The following is a 23,874-nucleotide window of genomic DNA, read 5'->3' as shown; positions in this document are numbered from 1 at the left end:
TGGTAATGTACCCACTGTTCTTTTAGATTCCCAGGTTTAAGTAAAATATCTGAGATTACTTCCTAAATTCTGTTGATTCTTGATTTAAAATATTTCTACACTGTACCTCTTCCTTTCCATTCCTTTGAGCACCAGACTAGTTTAGGCCCTTATCACCTCCTAGCTGTCCCACGGCTCTTCTCCCCACTTCTAGTCCCCTTCTCTGCTTTACCCTGTTCATGGCCAACATCTTCTTTAAACACCTTGTTGGTCATGTCAGTTCCATGGGTTCCCATGGCCCTGACACAAGCTCCGACTTCCCAGAGTGACAGTTGAGGCAAAACCTGGTACAGAACCTCTACTCCAGAAAAAACATTTCCCCAGAATCTCCTGATCTATTCCCATCTTCACTCTTTTGGTCTTTTTGTTACCCTCACTTGGATTGCCCTTTCATTTCTGCATTTATCCAGCTCATAGTAGTGTTACAGACCTGTCTTAGAACCCACCCTTTTCCACAAAAGTTTTCCCTGACCAGCCCAGTCTTCAATGACAGCTTTACTCTCTTAGGCTTGAGAGCAGTCCTTATCAGAGCAATTGATTTGATAATTAATAATATATATTTCATCCAAAATCTTTGATCGTTTAAATAAAATTTTAAGCATAAATGTTCTCTTTTTTTTTTTTTTTTTTTTTTTTTTTTGCAGTACGCGGGCCTCTCACTGTTGTGGCTTCTCGCGTTGCGGAGCACAGACTCCGGCCGCGCAGGCTCAGCGGCCATGGCTCACGGGCCCAGCCGCTCCGCGGCATGTGGGATCTTCTCGGACCGGGGCACGAACCCGCGTCCCCTGCATTGGCAGGCGGACTCTCAACCACTGCGCCACCAGGGAAGCCCATAAATGTTCTCTTTTTCCCAACTAGGTCCCAGGTTCTTTAGAGCCAGGAACAGTTTTATAGGCTTCTATTTGTACTTGTTATAGGGACAAAAACAGTGCCCTGTATATGACAGGTGCTCAATAATAATTAGTTTGCTTAACTTGATGTACCAATATATGTCATACTCTGCTTTTTGTCTTAGATCATACACAGAGATATAAAGCCAGAGAATATATTAGTCTCCCAGTCTGGTGTTGTCAAGTTATGTGATTTTGGATTTGCGCGGACACTGGCAGCTCCTGGGGAGGTTTATACTGATTATGTGGCAACCCGATGGTACAGAGCTCCAGAACTATTGGTTGGTGATGTCAAGTATGGCAAGTAAGACATCAGCAAGGTGGACGGTGGGGAGGGCAGATTTAACTCTCTTGTCTTGATAAAATGGAACATGTTTTTAATATGATGAAAGATCCCTCTAACGCTGAAAGGAAGTTTTCAGTTTAGAGAACTTTATAAAGTTATTTGTAAATATTTTTGGTGCTTCCCCTTTAAACATTCTTCTGAAACAAGTTGGCGTGGGTATAATTATTTTAAAGGTAGGGAAATCAAGGTAAGTGGTCTGCTTTTAACAGTAAGTTAGAAATAGGTATATTTATCACTTGTAAAGAGAGGTAACGTTGACCGGGTAAGTCTGACACTTGCAATGAGACAAAGTAGAGTGGGCAAGGGTGAGGGTAGAAACGGAACTGTGTGAATAGTTTTAAAAACATAAATCATCTTCATAAATGAATTCTTCAAAGAAGAAGGGATTGGAAGTTTTACTGATTTTGTTAGAAATTGTTCTAAAATATTTTTTGCAATTTCTCTGTTTTCAGAGTACACGTCATTTAATATTTTCTGAATTACCCTGAGCTCTCATTTTACCGCCATACTGTCACTTCTGTACCATGTTATAATTCCACTATGACCTTAAGCAATTTCAAGGTAGTGGTCCCTATGGTAATGATGCCGGAATATTCTTTAAGTTTTTGTGACCGATTTTTAAGACAGTTTTTCTATTTCCCCCTATTAGCTTTCAGTTCTCCTAGTTGTTTGTGTTCGCAACATCCATCTCCTTCTGGTATGCTGTTTTCAGCGTCTGGTGGGATAGACTGATGAACCTTGTCAAAGTTATGTGTGAACAAAAAATGAAAAGCCACTGAATGGAAACCCAAAAGGCTTATTTTCAGAATAAAGTATACTTAACAACTGTTTTGACTCTTCGGAAGTCATGTCACATGATTGAAGTTTCTGGAAATTTGATTTATGTAAAACTGGAAGTTAGTACTTTAAGTTTAGAGGGAAATGTATTTTGTGGAGTAATTTAAGGCTTACTACTACTTTTTTCAGTACCAAGAATACCAAATGGTAATATGCAGAACAGATTCAGTCATAGTAAATATATTAGGATGCCAGGTTGTACACCACATTGCTTTTCTTTCAGGGCTGTTGATGTGTGGGCCATTGGCTGTCTGGTAACTGAAATGCTCATGGGGGAACCCCTTTTTCCTGGAGATTCTGATATCGATCAGCTATATCATATTATGGTGTGTTTGGGTAAGATTATACGTCTGCATTTTAAACTTTAGTGATTTTTTCCCTATGTTTTTGTTTGTTTATATTTATTTTACAAGCTGTTGGTACATTAAAGATGATACGTGTTTTGAATGGTGTAGGGAGCAAGTAGGAAAACCTCATCTATCTCTCTCTTTATATATATTCATTCATTCAGTCATTCTCAGTCTGGCTTTTGTCTATCTGACATATGGTCCTAATCATGCTCTCACGTGCCCTCCTGCCAACTCCCCCCTAAAGAAAAGAGCAAACATTGTACATTCTCTCTGCACTTTTGCATTCAATAAAACACATGTAGAGAGAATACAAATGATCATATTATCTTTGGGTCAGCAAGCATTTGGTGTTATATGACTATTACCCTCATTCTCATCTTCAAACTGAGAGACATAGGGACTTCCAAAGTAATTTAATCTTGCTGCAGTTCTGACTTTTGTTGCTAGTGCTTTGGACAGAATTTCAAAGCTAGACTATCAAAGTCATCTTACATTTGTTGATATATCAACTTTCTGTTGGGTGATGGAGTTTGTAAAATGAAAATAATGGGTAATTACTTGAGGGTTATTTAACTCTTAGATTTTAGTTTCCAGGTTAGAAATTCAATAAACAATACAATGGTTTCTTATAGCAGAATTTTCATATATATTTTATATTAGGTTAGGTATTAAAGTTGAGAGAAAAGATAAAAGTGATCAAATCAGCCCTTAGATACAGATACACTGGGCAAAAATTAAATTCTTAAAGGGTGGAACTTATTTATCTAGATTAGATTCTGACCATATGACTATTAATATTTTCATCATTGGTCAGCACTTTATGCTTTGTAGTTAGAAATGCAGTGCTGGTACTTATATCTAAGAAATTATACAATGTTCTTTACCTGTGCTTTTCCTATGCTCCTTTGCATCTTCCGTTCTATGTATAGTAGTGTGTGAACTTTTCTGAATGAGTATGTTGAGATAAGAATGTTAATTTCTTTTGCGATGACTTATGTCAAAGCCACCTAAAGACTGCCAGGTGCCACCACAATAAGAGCACTGTGTTCGGTTGGTTTTGCATGCGGAGAAGAGTCTCCACTCTACAAGCTGTGTTACCCTCATCTCTACTCCACGCCACCTGTTCCGTGATGCATAATGACAGAGATGTGTGCCATTCTCACTGCCAGGTAATCTCATTCCAAGACATCAGGAGCTGTTTTATAAAAATCCTGTGTTTGCTGGAGTAAGGTTGCCTGAAATCAAAGAAACGGTTCCTCTTGAAAGACGCTATCCCAGGCTCCCTGAAGTTGTGATAGATTTAGCAAAGGTAATCGTACTTTTTCTTTGCACTTTCTGACAGGGAATTTACATTATGGAGATTTTATTTTCTCTTCTTTTTTTCTTGTCCAATTGATCTTTTAGGACAACATTTTCCTCCGATGATTTAAATTTTTGTACACTTTAAGAGTTTTATTTGGTGGCCGTGGGGATGGAGGGACTTCAGAGATAAAGACCTGAAAATTTTGCTTGTTTTAAGAAACGATTTCATATTATCTGGCAAGTCTTAAGTGTGAAAACATTCTCATAATGACAGGTTTTTAATGTTTAACATTTAAAATGCAAGCCTTGTGTAAGTGGAAAAGAGAAGAAAAATAGGGTAAGAAAATAAAAAGAAGGGTAGAGAAGCAAGAAAATATTAAAGTCTAAGGCATAGGATCATGGCCTGTAGTGTATTGTTAAAAAGGGGCTTTTGCTTAACCACTAGATTCACTGAAGCTAATTTTTAAATGATCATCACCTTTGCCTTGTATTTGATTGAAGAAGACATTAGGGACATTCTCACTGTATCAAACTGCCTCTAAAAGTGGACCTTTTGGAATTATTAGCTCAAAAATGTCTTATTAGTTAGGATTGTCCAAAAGTGTTGATAAACTAAGTATCTCTAAAAGAGCAGGGTCACATAACATTTACCCAAGATATTTTTTGCTTTTTTACTTCTTTAAATAACTCATTTTAAAAATGCTTAGGGGGCTTCCCTGGTGGCGCAGTGGTTGGGAGTCCGCCTGCCGATGAGGGGGACGCGGGTTCGTGCCCCGGTCCGGGAAGATCCCACATGCCGCAGGGCGGCTGGGCCCGCGAGCCACGGCCACTGAGCCTGCGCGTCCGGAGCCTGTGCTCCGCAACGGGAGAGGCCACAACAGCGAGAGGCCCGCGTACCGAAAAAAAAAAAAAAAAAAAAAAAAAAAAAAAAAAAAAGCTTAGTAGGCGAATAACACATTGTCATTTTTCTACATAATCTAACAGATACAAATATTTTTCATTGAGACAAGCTTTATGATCTGTCTGTGAAGAGATTTAAAGGGAATAAAGGTAAAACAATATTGTCCAACTTACATCCCTTATGGTAGAATCATATAACTTTTTAAACATTTTATTATAGAAAATCTCAAACATAGAAGAAAAAGTAGAAAAAGCAGTGGTGTAATGAACCCTCACGAGCTAGTCATTAGCTACAACAATTAACAATATTTGGAAAATATTTCATCTATCGTGTCCACGCACTCAGCAACTTTTTTTTTGGAGTATTTTGAAGCAAATTCCAGATATTATATTATTTCACTTATAAATACCTTAATTATTTGTAGAATTTTCTTGTTCATTTAAAGCTACTTATTGATAAGTCCCTTCTATTCTTACTGGCAGTGAGTGGTTCCAGTGAATCAGAACAAGATATAATAAAATCTATAATAAAATGAAAGAACATAGATAAAATCATCTGTCAAGTATCTAGCACAGTAATAAGCACAGAGTAGGTTCTTTCCCTTCCATTCTGTAAGTACTTTAAATTTTAAAAATTCACAAAAATGCTTTAATATCATAAAATATCTAATCAGTCCTCAAAATTTCATGAATTTTCTCATAATTTCTTTTTATAGTTTAAATTAGGATCCACATGAAGACTAGAGTTTGCAATTGGTTGATATGTCTTTTAAGATTCCTAATTTACAAGCTCTTCTTCATCTCTTTGTTTTTTGTTTAAACCTTGCCATTTATCTGTTAAAGAAAATAGGTTGTTTGTCCCTTAGAATTTTCCACATAGTGTAGTTTAACATGTTCCTTTGTGTCCTGTATTTTGTATACGCTCACAGCAGAGCTAGAGCTTGATCAGAATCAGGTTGATTTTTTGGCAAAACTACTTCATAAGAGGTTTGTATATTTCTGTCCAGAGACACTGAATGTCTGGTGTTCTTTCTTTTTGTGATATTAGCAATCATTGGTAGTCATTGTCTAGATTTGTGCTTTATTCTTTATCATTTATTATAGATGTTTAAAATTCATTGACTGTGAAAAGGAATTTTCTATATTTAGAAATGTAAACATATGCAGTTCTTCTTTGATATGAACTGTATGTATTCCTTGGTTTCCCAGAAATGCTTACATATTGACCCAGACAAAAGGCCCTTCTGTGCTGAGCTCCTGCACCATGATTTCTTTCATATGGATGGATTTGCTGAGAGGTATAGTACTGTGTTTTCTAGGTCATACCAACCTAGAGTTCAAGTAAGGCCCCCATAACAGTACCTAACAGTAACAAACAGTATTTCTCTTATTACTCTACCCACCTACTATTACAGGAGCTCAAATATTTACCACCCTACCTCCATTCTCCCTTAGCAATAATTCATTCGTAAGAGTGGTCCCCCGCATTCAGTAAATTAGGGCTCTTGGTTTTCACGAAGCAGTCCCTTCATGCTTTCTTTCTGTCTCCCCCTGGTGACATCTACCACTCAGGTCACTGATTTCTGTGTTGCTACCAGCTGTGTGATGCCATCATCTTGGGTGCTGATGCATTTGCAAAGGTGCCATCTCCTGTTGCTGCTGAACTCATACCACACGCAGTCCTATGACACTGCTGACGCTGCTGATGTGCTGGAGACCTTGATGTGCCAAACCTGTAGGTGCCAGAGCCGCTGGCATGGTCTCCTGTGCTATTCCAGCTGCTGGCATCAGTGCAGCTGACAAAATAGAAAGTAGTGAGATGAGTGGCAATGACGTTGCTTTATATTTTTGCAAATCTATTTACTATCTAGCTGAATAAAAGATAGCTGGGTTCTCATTTTTGCTTCTGCATTCGATTAGTTGTGATATGTTGTTTCGGTTGAAATAAGTGGAGAAACTCTGGCCTCACACAAATACGTAGTTGGAAATGGAAGAGTATTTTAATAGCCCTTTTAGATTACTGTGGGAATTCTTTGATTCTATACCAAAACTGACAGTGGTAGTTTCTTTAACGTTGCTTGCATTGTGGAATCTGAAACCATACCAATGAACTTCTTATCTCGTTACATTAAAATCCACTTGTCTAACTTTCACTTTGAATTGACCTTTTACCCGTGCATGCCTTTGTAGCATGATGCATTAGTCATTTGGAAAATATTGTTTTGCTAAGTTATACAGAGCTTTAAAATGTTGACATTTCACTATACAATATCAAAAAGTCATATTCTCTCTCATCAGAAAAGTCTTTAGTATTAGGAATCTGCTAAGTTCATGGTAGTGGAGACAAGTTGAACAGAATTCTAATTTTGCATAAAAATTTGAATTTTATCATTGATGCAAATATTATCAGTTGTTTTCCTTGAAGTAGCAATCTCCTTTGTTCATTTTTTTAAAAGAAAATATCTGCTGAATACCCCAAGTCTGAATAATAATAATAATTTTTTTTTCTGTCAGTCTTTCAAGTAATAGTGTTGTCCCAGGAAAAAAGTGGCTAGTTTAGCTTGTATCTCAACCAGTTACACAAGTGCTTTTCTTCAGACAACCATTGCACTTTGATTTGTAGCAGAGGTACTTTATGCATATTCCTATTTTGTCACACAGAATGTGGAAAAAGATATGTTCAGGGGTTTAGATTTAATTAAATAAAACAATATATATTTTTTACTGCTCCATCAGGGACATTCTTAAACAAAACTGCCCCCCCCACCCCGCCCGCTTTTAACCTGAGAATGTGTGGCTAGAAAGGATACAATAACTGCTAGTAAAGTTTGGTGCCACTGCTTCAATTCTTGGTAAGGCACCTGCAATTTTACCCCCCACTGCTTTTTATACCATCAGTGCAAATGTCAACATGGTGAAAAAGAAGTCGCCTTTGTAATAAGATAAGAGCTTTGACCTCGTGAACCTCTTGAAATGTTCTCAGGGATTCCCAGTTCTGCAGACTACCTCATTTCTTGTTTTGAATAACACAGTTGAGTTTAATACTCAATTTTTAAAAATAAATATCTTGAAAACCATTTTTTTTCTAGATTTATCTGTCTCATACAATCTTATTTTATTGACGAATGTATTTTTATGTAGGTTTTCTCAGGAACTGCAGTTAAAAGTACAGAAAGATGCCAGAAACATTTCTTTATCTAAAAAACCCCAAAACAGAAAGAAGGAAAAGGAAAAAGATGATTCCTTGGGTGAAGAGAGAAAAACACTTGTGGTACAGGTAAATTTCCATGTTTCAATGTGTATTAAATTTTAAATTTAATATATCCTTAAATTTAGGGGGTGGGGGGCAGGGAATAATGAAGATCTTAAAAGTTTCCTGAGTGGCTAACAAGTTAACTTTTAGCTTACTTGTAAAAATGTATCTTTTCTGTAGACATTACCTGTTTAAAAAAAATCTTAGCATATCATGTACTGAGTGCCTACTGCATGCTAGTCTGTGCAATAGGGCTTGTCAGGAAATCACACTTATCCAAGAGCATTTAGACACACGTGTGCACACCCACATGCAAACACATGGGCACAAACACATGCACACACCATTTTTTTGCCTTAAATGATAGGAGAGAAAAATATAATTTTTAGAATTTTATATAAAGTAGAGCATTTAAAAATTGAGATTTGGGTACTCAATTTATTTGAAGTTTACTTTTCTTGGTAATTTATCCAGAATCTGTTCTTGGTAAGATAATTCAAATCTACCACCAACCCACTCCCATTTTCTCAAGTGAACCCAAAGAAAAAAAAGAGTCCTCAATTCTGTGTTCCCTGACTCTAAATACATGAGAACAAAAGAGAGCATGTTTGAGTCCTCTTCCATTGTTTTCCGCTGAAATATACATGTGATATGTGTGTATATCATTAAATATTATATATATATATATATATATATCTCAGAGCTAGTGTGAGTCTCATTTTCATTTGAAATAGATGTCTGACTGAGAATCCCGGGTTTAATTATAATTCCATAGGTAGAATAAGAAAAACTGGAGCACAAGAAGGTGATATCTCGGACTTCCCTGGCAGTCCAGTGGTTAAGACTTCCAATGCAGGGGGCCCTGGTTTGATCTCTGGTCAGGGAACTAAGATCCCACATGCTGCATGGCGCAGCCAAGAAATTTTTTTTAAAAAGGTGATGTCTCTGGAATTCTGCTTTCGTTGATAAGTACTTTATAGGAAAAGGTGATTTTTCATTCTCCTCAGATCATTAATGTTATGAACATTTTTGTAACAGGATACAAATGCTGATCCCAAAATTAAGGATTCTAAAGCATTTAAAATAAAAGGATCAAAACTGGATGGAGAAAAAGTTGAAAAAGTCAGTCGAGCTTCAAATGCCCGCTGTCTCAATGACAATGGGACGAGCCACATCAAAACAGTGCCTCCAACAAGCCTCCGAGATTGCAGCCATGGCAGCAGGGGCCACACAAGAAATCCAGGCGTGGCAATTCCTCCACTTACGTACAACCTTTCTGCAGTGGCTCCCACTATTAATTCTGGAATGGGAACTAGCTCAGGAGTTCAGAGTTACAGGTATGAATTAGGAAAATAAGAACAAAATGTTGTTTAAGGAAAGGACATCTTTACAAATTGAAAATATTTATCAATTCAGGCACGTGTATTATTACTCTCAGGTTTCTGAATCCTATTCATTGTCAGGTTACTGTTTCAAAAGAATTCTTGGCTAATGTGATAAAAATTATTAGAATTTGATCACAAAATTTATCTGAGTCCTAAGAAAATAGGGTTATATTATTTAAGGTGAAGGAATCTATAGCTATTTAGTCTAATAACACAAAAGGAGTTTGTCATTATAAAAGAGATAATTGGTTTTGAGCATCTGCTGCTTCGTGGCATGGCTGTGGGCATGTAATAGTACAAAGAAGCTCCTGTTGGGAATTTCGTGGAAAGGAAGGTAATTTATTGGCATTGAAGGCTGGGTGGGAGGCATGAGGGTAGTGGTAAAAGACAGAATGTTTCACTAGATCTGTGAGCATCGTATATTTAAGAATAGGCATTAAATCCTGATTAAACTGCATGTCACTTGGTGTTAGGTCTTTTTTTTTTTTTTTTTTTTTTGCGGTACACGAGCTTCTCACTGCTGTGGCCTCTCCCGTTGCGGGGCACAGGCTCCGGACGCACAGGCTCAGCGGCCATGGCTCACGGGCCCAGTTGCTCCGCGGCACGCGGGATCTTCCTAGACCGGGGCACGAACCCGGGTCCCCTGCATCGGCAGGCGGATTCTCAACCACTGCGCCACCAGGGAAACCCAGTGTTAGGTCTTTTGATTTTGTGCTTGAAAAAAATAATTACTGCTTGGTCTAACGCAAATTTTTTTGTTGCTTTTGTTACAGAGTGGATGAGAAAACCAAGAAGTATTGTATTCCATTTTTTAAACCAAATAAACATTCTCCAGCAGGAGTTTATAATATTAATGTGACCACATCAGTAAGTGAACTGTTTCAGAGGCAGAAGGTCAAACATTAGTCATTTCTAGACTTTTATTAATAGTAAATATGATAGTGAAGAACTGAGAGTTTTATTGCGAGACGTATCATAAAGTGGAAACTTAATTATGCATATATCATCCCAGTGTGTCAAAATCATAAATGTGAAAGACAAGTTTTAGTTTCATAAGTCTGGAAATTTAAATATAAGATGTTATTATTATATAGAATGGATAAACAACAAGATCCTACTGTGTAGCACAGGGAACTATATTCAATACCCTGAGATAATGGAAAAGAATATAAAAAAGATATATATATGTATAACTGAATCACTTTGCTGTACAGCAGAAATTAACCCAGCATTGTAAATCAACTATACTTCAATTTAAAGAAGATGTTATTATTAAAATGACATGTTTTAATTTTTTCAGTAATGGTAAAGTTTCTTAACCTAATGCTTTCTGATCAGTTCTTTTTTAGAGTAGATGAGAAGATTAAGTTGTCTTATCTCACCCACACCAGGTTTCTGGTGGAAATATTCTATTTATTCATTTAATAAATATTGATTATCTATTATGTTTAAGTCACTGAAGAAGAATAAGTCAGTCTTTCTCTTCAGGAATCTCGTGGTTTAGTAGACAATCAACAAATTAAAACAGTGTCAGATTGCTGTAGTAGAAGCCTGTCAAGATTCAGAGGTCTTCTGAAGGGTCAGAGGTCTTCTGAAGGAGCATTATTATGCTGAACACAGCTGCCAGAATGCTTCTTTTTAAAGTTAAGTCGAATCATCATCGTTCTCCACTCAAAACCCTCCATTGGCTTCTCATCTCTGAGTAAAGACCAAAGTGCTTTTAGGGCCTATTAATCCCTGAGTGACTCACTCCCTCATCCCTCTATCCCACCCCTGGCTACTCTCATTTTTGATCACTCCATTCCAACCGCATTGACGTCCTCGTTATTCCTGGAACATGGCAAAATATGCTCCCACATATGGGTTTTTGCACTTGCTATTTTCTCTGTTTTAGAACATTCTTTCCCCAGATAATCCAAAGAATTTGCTTTGTCTCCTCCTTGGCTTACATGAAACCTTATTGTGAGGTCTTCTCAAATATTTTAACTCATTTTGTCTCCTATTATTCTCTCCCCTCCCCTTGCTTAATTGGTTTTTTCCATTGCCTTACCCAACGTTCTCTATTCTCTTATTTATATATTGTTTGTCTCTCCCTCCCCCTGCTCACAACCCTGAATGTAAACTTCCAAGGAAGGATTTGTGCTTTGTTTGTTTCCCTCACTGCTCTGCCCCACACCTAGAACAGTGTCTAATACATTGAAGCTGCTTAAGAAATGTGGTGAATAGGTTTTTCTGCCAGGGAAGGGGAGGTATGAATGTATTCCCCAAAGAGTATTTTTCCCACAAATTTCCCTTCTCTACCTCTCCCATTATCCTCAGAGCTGAAAAATATAGCCTTCTTTTCATATCTCTCATGATTACAATTGTTTTTCTTTTAACTATTCTTAGCCTATAATTTCTGTACCCATAATACTTTCCTTTTTGATATATCCTACTCATTTATTTGTGGATATTTTTGTGTTTTACATTCCTGGTCTGCTTTGGAAGATTATTTTGATCAGCAAGTCTTTTCAAAGTAGCTGGCTCAATACCATTTTACTGGAATTGATATTAGCCTTCTTTCAGGCATTGCATAATCAAGGCTGGCTGATAATCTTAGATCTCATTTCTGTTTATCTTTCTTTGGAATAGGCAATCAAGAAAGGAGGTAAAGATTAGTAGGGAGAAGACCCACTGGAGTCTTTTCTTAATGAAAATTAACAGAGGCAGAACTAAGGCTAAACTTTCTTCAACTTCTAGGTTGAACATCAATAGCCTTCTCCCATGTTTTATGCCCTGATTCTGAGATGTGAATACATATATTATTATGAACATCTCTTATGTATTTTATGTGTCACTTTTTTTTTTTTTTGGTAAATTTATTTATTTATTTATTTTTGGCTGCATTGGGTCTTCATTGCTGTGTGTGGGCTTCTCATCGCGGTGGCTTCTCTTGTTGCGGGGCACGGGCTCTAGGGGCATGGGCTTCAGTAGCTGTGGCTTGCAGTCTCTAGAACGCAGGATCAGTAGCTGTGGTGCACAGGTTTAGTTGCTCTGCAGCATGTGGGATCTTCCTGGATCAGGGCTCGAACCCGTGTCCCATGCACTGGCAGCCACATTCTTAACAACTGCACCACCAGGGAAGTCCATGTGTTACTTTTTGAGTATATAAATCTAGTAGATTGGACTCATTATTTTATTTTATTGTTTTATACTTGCAGATAGTTTTTCTTAAAACTAATTATTTTATTTTACAGCTGCTTTGAACCTTGAACCTTAGCACTCATTCTATTAAAAGAGCAAATAGAGGAGGCTTCCCTGGTGGCACGGTGGTTGAGAATCCGCCTGCCAATGCAGGCGACATGGGTTCGAGCCCTGGTCTGGGAAGATCCCACATGCCACGGAGTAACTAAGCCCTTGTGCCACACTACTGAGCCTGTTCTAAACAGCCTGTGAGCCACAACTACTGAGCCTGTGTGCCACAACTGCTGAAGCCCGCGTGCCTAGAGCCCGTACTCCACAGCAAGAGAAGCCACTGCAATGAGAAGCCCATGCACTGCAACGAAGAGTAGCCCTTGCTCTCTGCAACTAGAGAAAGCCCGTGTGCAGCAACGAAGACCCAACGCAGCCAAAAATAAATAAATTTATTTTTTTTAAAAAAAGAGGGCAAATAGAAACAGCCAAAAGAAAGACACTCAAAAGCTCACTACAGGACTTTTGAAGACTTTCTGGGAGGCAGAGTAGCATAATTCACAGAATATTAAACTCGAGGTATCTGGGATCTCAGTGGCTTAACACTGTCATTATACTCTTTGTGTATATATTTCAGTATGCATACATATATGCGGATATACATGGACGTACATAGGATTTCATTATCTATATGTGGTTTCTTTCCTTTTAGTAAATCATATAATCTCTCTATGTATCATCTGTTTTGAAAATGTGGAAAAGAATGTAGAGTTTCTGTGATTCTCAAATGAAACACATTGGGAAAATGTCAGATTCATAAAGGTGCAGAATTGAAGTGCTGCTGTGCTGTTCTTCTCTTTATTATTTTTCCATACTTTATCAAATATGAAGTAATAGTGCTTAGAAAGATTAGGAATATAATTGAAGTTATAATTTTATACTTAATAAACTGTATTTCTAGGAAAATAATATTTGCTAACAGTGAGTCGTAAGACAAGGACAGATGTAAAAAAAGGAGTAACAGGGTTATTATTGGGAAAGCGAAAAATGTGCTGGGAGATGTGATATACATGACAAGATGAGCTATTCACAATTCATGTGGCAACAGCAACTATGCTGAAAAGCCCAGCAAGTGTCATAAGACCTGACCTTGCTGGCCTGAAAGACCAGGACACTGATGCCCATCTTTTAACCTTGTACTGCTTGCCAGGACTTACACTGAAGTTTGGTGGAGGGAGAAGGAGAAACTCATAGCAACCAACCAATCTGCTTGTTAGTCATTTTAATAGATTTAAAGAGGAAGAGGTTTGAAATAACTGGATGAAATTGTTTTGTATGTTATTAGTGTTCTTCAAATTTTGTATCATTCTAGCTTTTCAATTCTATAAATTTTAGAATATGAACATAGTCGTTATGAAAGGGGGCAAGCTTACCGGGAAGCTAATTCATTTGTGTTAACCATTCTGATGATATTAGGTTGCTAGTGAAAAGAGTCTACTTCAGGCAGATAAGAAGAGAAGGGAATACTCAAAGAGAGATGTCCGTTTGCCTGAACTAAACTATAATCATCTCCCTGAACTAAAAGCCTTGGAAGGCATCGGTATGTTTGTAACGCTTTTACTTTTTCAGCACTTTTATTTACATTATTTAAAATGTATGTTAAATAAACTAATAGAATATTTAAAATTTATAGTAACTTTACATATTTAAGTAAGTGTAAATGTACAGACTTATGTACAATAAGTACATACCAAGGGACAGACACTGAATGTGAAGAACTAACCAAAACGTCTGATTTTCTCACTGTGTTTATGTGTTTATGGTTATTTTTATCTAGCTCGAAATTCCAGGCTAATAAAGAAGGAGAACAAAAATCTTTCAGAATCTCGAATTCCTTCTCTGGTTGCTATTGACTTGCACACCTTCAATACTGCATTACATCAGGTATAGAAATACTCTCTGTAGGACGCATGGAACTCGGGTCTCTCATATTTCCTTTTAAAGTGTCCTATGGAGAGTTTGCTCTTAAGAATTGGGCAGGTTTATTAGTAGGATCTATAAAGTTTTCTTGTTAAATTTTGTTTTATGGTTCATTGCATTAAGTACCCTTATTACATATATATTTACATAAACATTTCCCAGCTTACAGTGATCAATTTTTTATAGTTTAAAAAATGTGTGTGTGTGTGTGTGTGTGTGTGTGTGTGTGTGTGCGTGTGTGTAGCCTAGCTATGGCTTTAATATAACTATAGGCTTTATGGTGGTTTATGACATTTCACTGCATTAATACCAAAGTTATTACCTTTCAAAAAGTGAAACTCTGGAATACTTTTTTTTTTTTTTTTTTTTTTTTTTTTTTTTTTTTTTGCGGTACGCGGGCCTCTCACTGCTGTGGCCTCTCCCGTTGCGGAGCACAGGCTCCAGACGTGCAGGCTCAGCGGCCATGGCTCATGGGCCTAGCCGCTCCGTGGCATGTGGGATCTTCCCAGACCGGGGCACGAACCTGCGTCCCCTGCATCGGCAGGCAGTCTCCCAACCACTGCGCCACCAGGGAAGCCCTGGAATCGTTTTTATTATCTTAAAATGTATTCTCCATTTGACACTTTTCCCCAGGGCAATCCATCATTCCATCCATGCTAAAGATTTTCTATTCCACATAGTCTTTTGCTATAATTCCTCTTTTCTCTTCAGAATATTTATGTTTCTGCTACTTTTATATCAACAACAGTCATATCACTAAGAAAACTGGTAAACGTTTAATCTCCTGAGCCATCCATAACTAACTACAAACTTCGGATATGAATCATTGAACTTTCCCTTTACTTCTTCAAACAGATTTTCACCTTTGCTTGATGCTAGTCAACTTTTGTTTTGGAATTCTCCATCCTCATTGTTTAAGGATTTCCGTTTCATAGACAGCCTCTGTATGTAGCCTCCTTCTCTATGCCGATGCTTTTTCCTACTGTTACTCTTTAAATTATCTTGTAGAGCTATGCAAACAAGGGGAATGATATTGTTGAGGATAACAAATTACAGAGGCAGTTACCCAGTGATTCTGAAAAAAACATTTATAGACTGCTGCTACTTTTGCCTTATCTCTTGCCAGCAATTTCAGGAGCAACATCATCAAAGCTAAACAAATTCCTGTTGTGTGAAGATGAATCACGCCACAAATTTCACATTTAGGGACTACAGAGTCTCAGGAAATTCCTGTATACTTCTAAACTTAAATATGGATTTTAAAGCTGCAGAATTTTCCACTTGCTCTTTGTGAGCACACTGTTGTTCAAATCACTTTTCAAGGTGGACGTAGCTCAACCTAGTTTCATGCAATGGAAGAAAGGCTTTGGCTGCCTTCCCACTTCTTCAATATTTGTATTTCTTGTTTGGAACTAATCCTTTTATATCTATAAACTGGTTCTGCATTTTTACTCTCAGTTTATTTGTTAAATTTCCATTTGCATTGAAAATAAAGAAGAAAGTAGGTGTAGTGAAACACACACATTAACACCAAAGTAACACGAGCTTATGTCTGGAAAATCTGAGTGGAAAGAGAACAGGAGACTGAAAGCAAAAGGCCTGCTGGCAGAGGCTGTGACCTGCCTTGCAGTCTTACTTTATGGTGTTCATCTATGCACTGAACTACATTTTGTGTCTGGACATAACACAAACATTTTCACATTTATAAAACTATTATGTACCTCTGGAAAAAGATTACTTAATCCATGGAATCTGTCTCCACTCCCTCACCCCCTACATGCTTACATGTCTTATGTACTTATAGACATAGCTTCAGATTTTTTCCTCTAAGCACTGTTTTCTTCATCCCACAAATTTCGATATGTTGGATTTTCATTATCATTCCATCCAAACATTAAAACATTTTTCCTTGTAATTTATTCTTTAACCCAGTAATTATTTAGAAATGTGTTGTTTAATAGTTAGAAATTTGGGCGTTCCTTAGATATTTTATTATTAATTTGTAATTTAATTCCATATGGTCAGAGAATATACTCTGTATGATTTTGATTTTTTTAGATTCACTGAGATGTGTTTTATGGCCCAGCACGTGGTCTCTCTTGGTGAATGAACCTTGTTCTCTTGAAAATAATGTATATTCTTTAGTTGTCGGATATAGTATTCTATAAATGTGAAATCCAATTAAGGTTGATAGTGTTGTTTAGACATTCTATATCCTTGATGATTTTTTTGTTTAGTTCCATCAGTTCCTGAAAGAGTGCTGTCAAAATCTTTTACTATGATTGTGGAATTGTCTATTTTTCTCTTACATCTGTCAAACCTCACTATACTATGTTATACTTTTTGCTTCATGTATTTTAAACCTGTCTTATTAGGTACATACACATTTATACTTGCTTTGTCTTCCTGATACACTGTCCCTTTTATCAATGTCTCTTTCTCTCCTGGTGCTCTGTGCCTTGAAGTCTATTTTATCTGAGATTAAAGTAGTCCCTCCAGCTTACTTCCACTTACTTGTTTCTATAGTATATCTTTCTACTTCCATTTACTTTCAACCTATCTGGTTTTATGTTTAAAGTGTTTCTTTTGCCAACAGCATATAAATTAGGGTCTTCCCTTTGTAGCTATTCTCTCACTTCTGATTCTTTTAATTGGGATGTCTGTTTGTTTTCTATTTCTGCTAACAAATTACTACCAATTTAAAACAATCTCCATTTATTATAGGTTCCATAGGTCAGAAGTGCAGGCACAGCTGCTGCTCTCCTTAAGAGTTTCATGGGCTGAAACCAAGATGTCAGCAGGGCTGCATTTCTTTCTGGAGGCTCGCGCGGGTATCCGTTTCCAGGCTCATTCAAATTGTTGGCAGCATCTAGTTCCATGTGGTTGTGGGACTGAGGTCCCTGTTTCCCTGCTGGCTGCCTCCTGGGAGTTGTTCTTGTTTTCAGCTTCTTGAGGCCACTCACATTCCTTGGCTCATGGCCTAACTCCATGATCCTTAAAGCCAGCAAGTGGTTGAACCTTTCTTACTCCTTGTCCCTCTCTTACGTCCCCTTCTGCTTCATCTTTCTGACATTCTTCCCATTTTAGGGGCACATGTGATTTCTTGGGCCCACCAGGATAATCTCCTTATCTTAGGGTCAGCTGATTAGTAGCATTAATTCCATGTGCAAAGTCCCTTCACAGCAATAGCTAAATTAGTTTGATTGACTAGCCAGGGACAGGAATCTTAGTGGAATATCTTTAGAATCCTGCCTACCACTAAATATTTAGGCCATTAACATTAATGTGATTATTGATATGTTTGGATCTAGCTCTATCTTTTTATTAGTTGTTTTTTTGTTCCTCTGTTTTCCCTTTCCAGCCTTCTTTTGTATTTGAATATTTTTAGTATTGGCTTTTTGGAGCCAATGCAGGGGTCCCTGGTTTGATCTCTGGTCACGGAACATTATATTTTAGTGACTTCTCTAGGGATTACAGTATACATAACTAATCTTTCATAGTCTGCTTAGAGTAAATATTGTACCACTTATAAAATGTAGAAAACTTGCAAATGTATTTCCGTTCCTCCCACCTGAACTTTATGTTACAGTTTGCATTTGTATTTTTTCACATACATTGAAAACCTCACTGTACTATGTTATACTTTTTGCTTTCAATAGTCATATAAGTATTTTATGGGAAGAAAGTACTTTTCTGTGTTTACCTAGCTACTTACTGTTTCTGTTGTTCTTCATTCTTAAAGATTACAGTTTTATTTTCTGGTATTATTTTCCTTCAATCTGAAAGACTTCCTTTAGACCTGCTTCTTGCAGAGCAGGTCTGATGGTGACAAACTTTTAGTTTTCTTTCATTTGGGAATGACATTATTTTGCCTTCTTTCCTGAAATATATTTGCACTGGATACAGAATTTGAGTTGGTAGGTTTAAAAAATTTCTTTTTCTCTCAGGACTATAAAGGTATTATTTCTCTGTCTTCTGACCTCTACGATTTCTGGTGGGAAATTCTCAGGTATTTGAACTGTTACCCTGTAAGTAATGTTTCATTTTTCTCTAGTGCTTTCAAGATCTAATCTTTATCTTTTGTGTTTATTAGTTTGAATATGATATGTCTAGGCATAGTTTTCTCTGAGTGGATCCTTTTGGAGTTTGCTAAGCTTCTTGAATCTGTAAATTTATCTCTATTACCAAATTTGGGAAGTTTTTGGTCACTATTTCTTCAAACATTTTTTTCCTACCTAATTTCTTTCTCTTCTCCTTCTGAAGTTCTAAAGAATGACATATATGTTAGACCTTTTGGTAGGTATTTTCTCACAGGTTCCTGAGTCTGTTCACTTTCTTCAATCTTTTTTCTTTCTATTTTTCAGATTGAGTAATTTCCATTGATCTGTCCTCAAGTTCTTTGACTACTTTGTCATCTCCATTCTGCTATTAATTTTAAAATTTCAGATAATGTATTTTTTAGTTCTAAAATATCCACTTAGTTCTTTTTTAGAAATTCTATTTCTCTACTAAGAATTTCTGTTCCTTCATTCATTTCAAGTATGTATACATTTCCAGCATCTGGGCCACCTCAGGATTGCCTTTATCTTTTGACTGCCTTTTCCCTTGAGAATGAATCACACTTTCCTGGATCTTTTTATGTCCAGTAATTTTGAATTGTATCTCGGATATTGTAAACGTTGTATTGTATAGTCTCTGGGTCTTGTTATAATCTTCAGGAGAATGTTGAAATTTTTATTTTAGTAAGCAGTCACCCAGTTTTGTTTACACTGTAAATTCTGCCTTACCTTCTGTGAGAGGTGGTTTAAATCTCAGTTCTCTAAGTCTTTGTCATCCTAGTTTGCATCTGTCCTGCACTTGTGTAGTTCTGGGCGTAGCTGGAGGCTTGTACAAGTGATTCAAATCTCATTCACTTCTCTAAATTGAATTTAGACAATTGCTATGCTGTTGGGAGCTATCCCATGCATGCATACCTCAGGAACTGGACTGAGACTTCTGTGGGTTTATACATAGAATTAGAGGGTCCCCTTCTCTAGTTCTCTTCCCTCCGGAGTCCCCCACCCATACTTTTTGCCCTGCAGGGACCCCTTTTTCTGGTTTCTCTGACTATAAAGATGGGGCTCCTTTCAGACTTTTAGCTTCTTGCACTTCTTTACAACTAGGGCTTGCCCTTTGGGCAAAGTCACAGAAGTGAAAAACAAACAAAATTGGAAACCTACCCCCTTGTGAAGGGATACATCTCTAAGTTTTAACTCTTGTCCTTAATCCTCAGTTGTTTTTCTATTTTTTCTAAAGGGTTTTGTTTTGTTTTGTTTGTTCATTTATTTTGGTGATAGGTAGACATGGGTTATAGTGGGTTTACATTGCCCTGGCACATCAGAAGTATCTTTTAACATATGTATCAACAAAGAGGTCAAAGAATAAGATGAAACCCTTACTCCATCTTCTTCTGTGTAAGCAACTTGAGCTATGACTAGTTCTCAAGTTCTAATCATCTGGTATTTGAACAAGAATTGGGATTTTGAGGAAGTAGGACTTTTACAATTACTGAAACTCTATAATGCTCAATTATTAACTTGTAGGTATCAGGATCTCCCCTGTCAGATGATTCAGAGGCCGATTTGCCTCCAGTGGAACACCAGCACTGACTGTCATTTTGGTTCTGAGCTGGGTAGGTCTGATTTCTCACCCTTGAAGCTGTGTAACCTTTCATGGGAAATATTTTGTAGCTTGCTGAAGCAACAAATTCTACAGCTGAAACATTCTCCAATGATTGACTCTATGAGAACTCTTGATAGACAGAGTTGTACTACTTAAAAAAACAGGAGTAGCTTTTGTCTCTGTGATGAAATCCCTTTTCATAGCGCTTGCATCTCTTCCTTTTAAACTAATCTCCTGTATTTTATTGGATACAGTAATGTGAACTTAGGGTGACAAGTGCTCCAGAAGGATATATACTTATCTCCCATATCAGTCATTTGCCCTTTGGGTTTGTAAAGCAAGAAAGAGTAAATGCTTGCTTGGGAATCTTTTTCCTAATAAAGAGGGATCAGCACCATACCAAGTGATTGCCTTCCTTTTAAATATAACATTTTAGTCCTGAAAAACCAAAACCAAAAAAAAAAGAGAAAAAAATCAGACCTTTTTGGGTGATAATTTGCTATATGAGTTCACACAAGTCATTCAAAAATAAAATCCTGCATTCTTATAACTGTGTTGTTGGAATTAACCTGTTAACCTCCACAAAGCATTTTGAATGTCTGTGACATCAAATGTAAATTTACTGGGATGTGCACAAATCTTAAGTTTTAATTTCTCATTTTTATAGGTCCCTTCCAAGGGCCTAGTAGAAGTCATTGCAATGCATTTGCTATACATACTGTATAAACTGCAAGCTCTATAAAACTTGTATCTATTTTGTCAAAATTAGTCATTATTTGCACAAAAGGAGATGTTGTGCTACACATGATAGTTTTGGTGGATAATTATCCTGAAGACTGTCTTTAAAATCTTGTTTTTTATACATATGATCTAAGGTTTTCTTAGACCATGTAATACCTACCAATACTGTCAATATATACAATATGAGAAAGCGAGTGAGGTAGAAATCAATTTCTAGAAAGAATACATGTAAACTATTTGGTGGCATATATCTCCCATTTCTTTTAGATGCTGCCCTAGCACTTGAGATGACATCCTTGTGCAATAAATGTGCTGATATCCTAGAAGCAGAGATTTGTGGTTTTGAGCCTTGACTTCTGAACTGCCTACATTTTCTGAGAAAGGCCTTGCAGCAGAAGAAAAGACAAAGACATCCATGTGTTTCAAAGAAAAATTGAACAACCGTCCCTTCCCAGCTGTTATGCCATCACTTTTCAAGTCCACTGATGCTATTTCAAGATGTATCCAATGAAAGAATAGTGATAGTGTTCTTGTTACATGAATATGTATTTAATATTAGTAGATTGTGTATTTAAAGTGAGTAAAAAAAAAAAGGGAGAAAGAGAGAAGCATTTAAAAGGTCATGTTATTTATGCATTGAATCTTGTGTGTTATTTGTATAAATGTGTACATTTATTTGGGAGTGGGTTTGGTGGTGGTAGGTGATAAAAACTAGGATCAGTTGAAGAAAATGAAAAAAAACCTAGGATCAGTAGGAGAAAATGTTTCCTTTACCCTAACTTAACTATAAAACACGCTTAAAAATCTTGCTTGTTCTAGGCATTAAGGAGAAATGTAACTGCTCTTTATGGATAGATGTATATCTTTGGTTTCTGTGATTATTGTTGTTTGATCAGTGTTATTGTGGGAATCTGGCCTCTCTGCTGATCTTCTAAGAACCACACTAAAGCAAATGTGGCAAAGAAACCTTTTATTTCTAATGACCTAGTATGACTCTGGCATTGGATAGTCCTCTGTTTTATAAGATTCTGGTGCTAATGTTCTTGTGTGTAGGAACGTGATTGGAACAAGAGTGGTGAAGGAGAATCTTGTACATTTACCTTGGAGCTGCGTACTGTGCTTCTCATTAAAAAAAAAAGAGGTAGACATACAAAATTTGGGGATGGAAGCTGGGTTACCAATTGACTAGGGCTGATTACTCTTTTCTGGGCCAGTTGCTATGGAACTCCCCAGCTGGAGAAGTTTTGGGGAGGGAATATCCACTGTTAGGACTTCACTCTTGTCCCACTGATAGTTTGAAGGTGATATCAGACAGAACCGAGAGACATTTCTGTCTCCTTGGGTCCTCCAAGGCCTCCCCCAAAGCTTTTCACAAGGTGCAAAATCATTTACCTACAGCCCATGCATCTTTTCTAATGCACTGGTCCACAAATTTTAGGTGGGAGAGTGAAACCAATTGGAATGCAGGTTTTGGTTTCTGGGTTGTAAGTCGTGCTCTGCATTCATTATCTTAGAGGATGGTTGTTAAGGGGACCAGAACTTGTGTGGACTTTTTTTTTGCCTTAACCAATGAGCAATATGTTGTTTTTTCTAAAAGGCACTGGCTAGAACGAAGCCCAAACATTTAACTAGCACTTTTCTCTATTACTCTGAAGAGCTTAATATTGAAATTCTGACCGTAGACACCTGGGCTTTCAAAAGAGCAGGACATTCCAGAGGCAAAATAAGGGGCTCCAATGTAAAGTCTATAGGTGGTTCAACTGAAATTTGGTCTTGGTTTTGAAGCTCTATCTTTAAACTCTGACCAGGTGTTTGACTAGATTGGTGTGGCTAACATGCTGAACAAAATTAGTGTATAAGTATTTGTAGGCTTCACATTAAAATATTATTATTTTATTTTTACTCTGAAAAAATATTGTCAACAGACTCTAGCATGGAAAGCAGATAATACTTAAAAGCCGAGTGTTTCTCTAGCTTATTTCAATGTTATTTTTATATAAAGATCAGTGTGAAAATATCACCCCAGTGTCTGAGGGTCCAAGATCAATTACCTTCTCCTTTGCTTTTGGTATTTTTTGTTTATTAAAACATTTTGTGAACTTTAGAATTAAAGAACTAAAAGTTATTCACTATAAGTCCAACTTGAGACTTGAGGATCATATCTGGTTAGAACCTTGGCAGAACTTGAAAAAGAAGATTTTGCAAATTGGGGCCATAGACACTGAACCAAAATAATCCCTTTTTTCAGTTTAAGATTACTTTACTTTGTCTCACCTACAAAGATATGATTAAGCCACTTACTAATAGAAAATATGTGTATGTACTGGTTGGGGGAAGTGGGCTTGCTGTGTGTATGTATGCTTTAAAATTAATAAATATTATATCTTACTGAGCTCCATACATGGTTTTTACTTGAATTTATTTAAGAGACCATGAATAATGTATACAACACTGTACAGTTTTAACAAATAAGTTTGAAATTATCTGTTAATTCTCTTTTTTAAATTTTGTATATAGGGGTGGCAAGTTAATTTTCTTGTACAGCCAGTGATACAAGCAACCTGGTCCTAAAGCAGCATGTCTTGTAAAGATGACCTGGTAAAAGTTGTGACAGACTTACACTTAGAAGCTGGTTCTCCTGATTGAGAATCCTTGCTTGGTTAGAATAGCTGACTTCCTATAGAAATGGGGACACAGAAGATGTGTTTTCTTATGTGACTCTCTCATTATTGGTTCCTTTAGTTTAGTTGTGCTACAATATAAGACTGGATCTGTACTAAATTATGAGTCAGACTAGACAGAAAAATGTGCTTCACTTGTTTTCTAAATGCTCCTCTATGTAACCGAACCACTGGCAGGAATTAGAAGCACCAGCATCACTGCTTGTAAGGGTTTAAGGCTAGTCCTAGAGAACTGGACTAAATGGATTTTTCTCTATTGTTTTGTGTTGTGTTTTAGAATTAGAAATGGTCCTTAACACTCCTGTATGTGAATGAAAAATTATGTTCTCACATTGCTT

General features: G+C 36.9%; 1 protein-coding gene across 2 annotated transcripts in view; it reads left to right on the top strand.

Annotated features, from left to right (window-relative positions):
- The window catches only part of CDKL2 (cyclin dependent kinase like 2), a 35,684-nt gene extending 12,430 nt beyond the window's left edge, over positions 1–23,254 (top strand). Inside the window, exons 4-14 of one of the 2 annotated variants that reach the window (XM_059066866.2) lie at positions 1,055–1,233; positions 2,336–2,448; positions 3,632–3,771; positions 5,874–5,962; positions 7,806–7,941; positions 8,956–9,254; positions 10,076–10,169; positions 13,950–14,073; positions 14,311–14,417; positions 20,036–20,124; positions 21,123–23,252. In XM_059066866.2, the coding sequence (XP_058922849.1) occupies positions 1,055–1,233; positions 2,336–2,448; positions 3,632–3,771; positions 5,874–5,962; positions 7,806–7,941; positions 8,956–9,254; positions 10,076–10,169; positions 13,950–14,073; positions 14,311–14,417; positions 20,036–20,101 (1,347 nt within the window). In that variant the 3' untranslated portion in view covers positions 20,102–20,124; positions 21,123–23,252. Of the gene's footprint in view, positions 1–1,054; positions 1,234–2,335; positions 2,449–3,631; positions 3,772–5,873; positions 5,963–7,805; positions 7,942–8,955; positions 9,255–10,075; positions 10,170–13,949; positions 14,074–14,310; positions 14,418–20,035; positions 20,125–21,122 lie in introns of both variants that reach the window. The other variant, XM_067035846.1, reaches the window with a different exon arrangement.
- Positions 23,255–23,874: the final 620 nt, after the last annotated feature.

The sequence above is a fragment of the Kogia breviceps genome, chromosome 6 (assembly GCF_026419965.1).
Source record: "Kogia breviceps isolate mKogBre1 chromosome 6, mKogBre1 haplotype 1, whole genome shotgun sequence".
In the NCBI taxonomy this organism is placed as follows: domain Eukaryota; kingdom Metazoa; phylum Chordata; class Mammalia; order Artiodactyla; family Physeteridae; genus Kogia; species Kogia breviceps.
The sequence above is the reverse complement of the archived record's forward strand: the minus strand, read 5'-3'. Positions and strand labels throughout refer to the sequence as shown.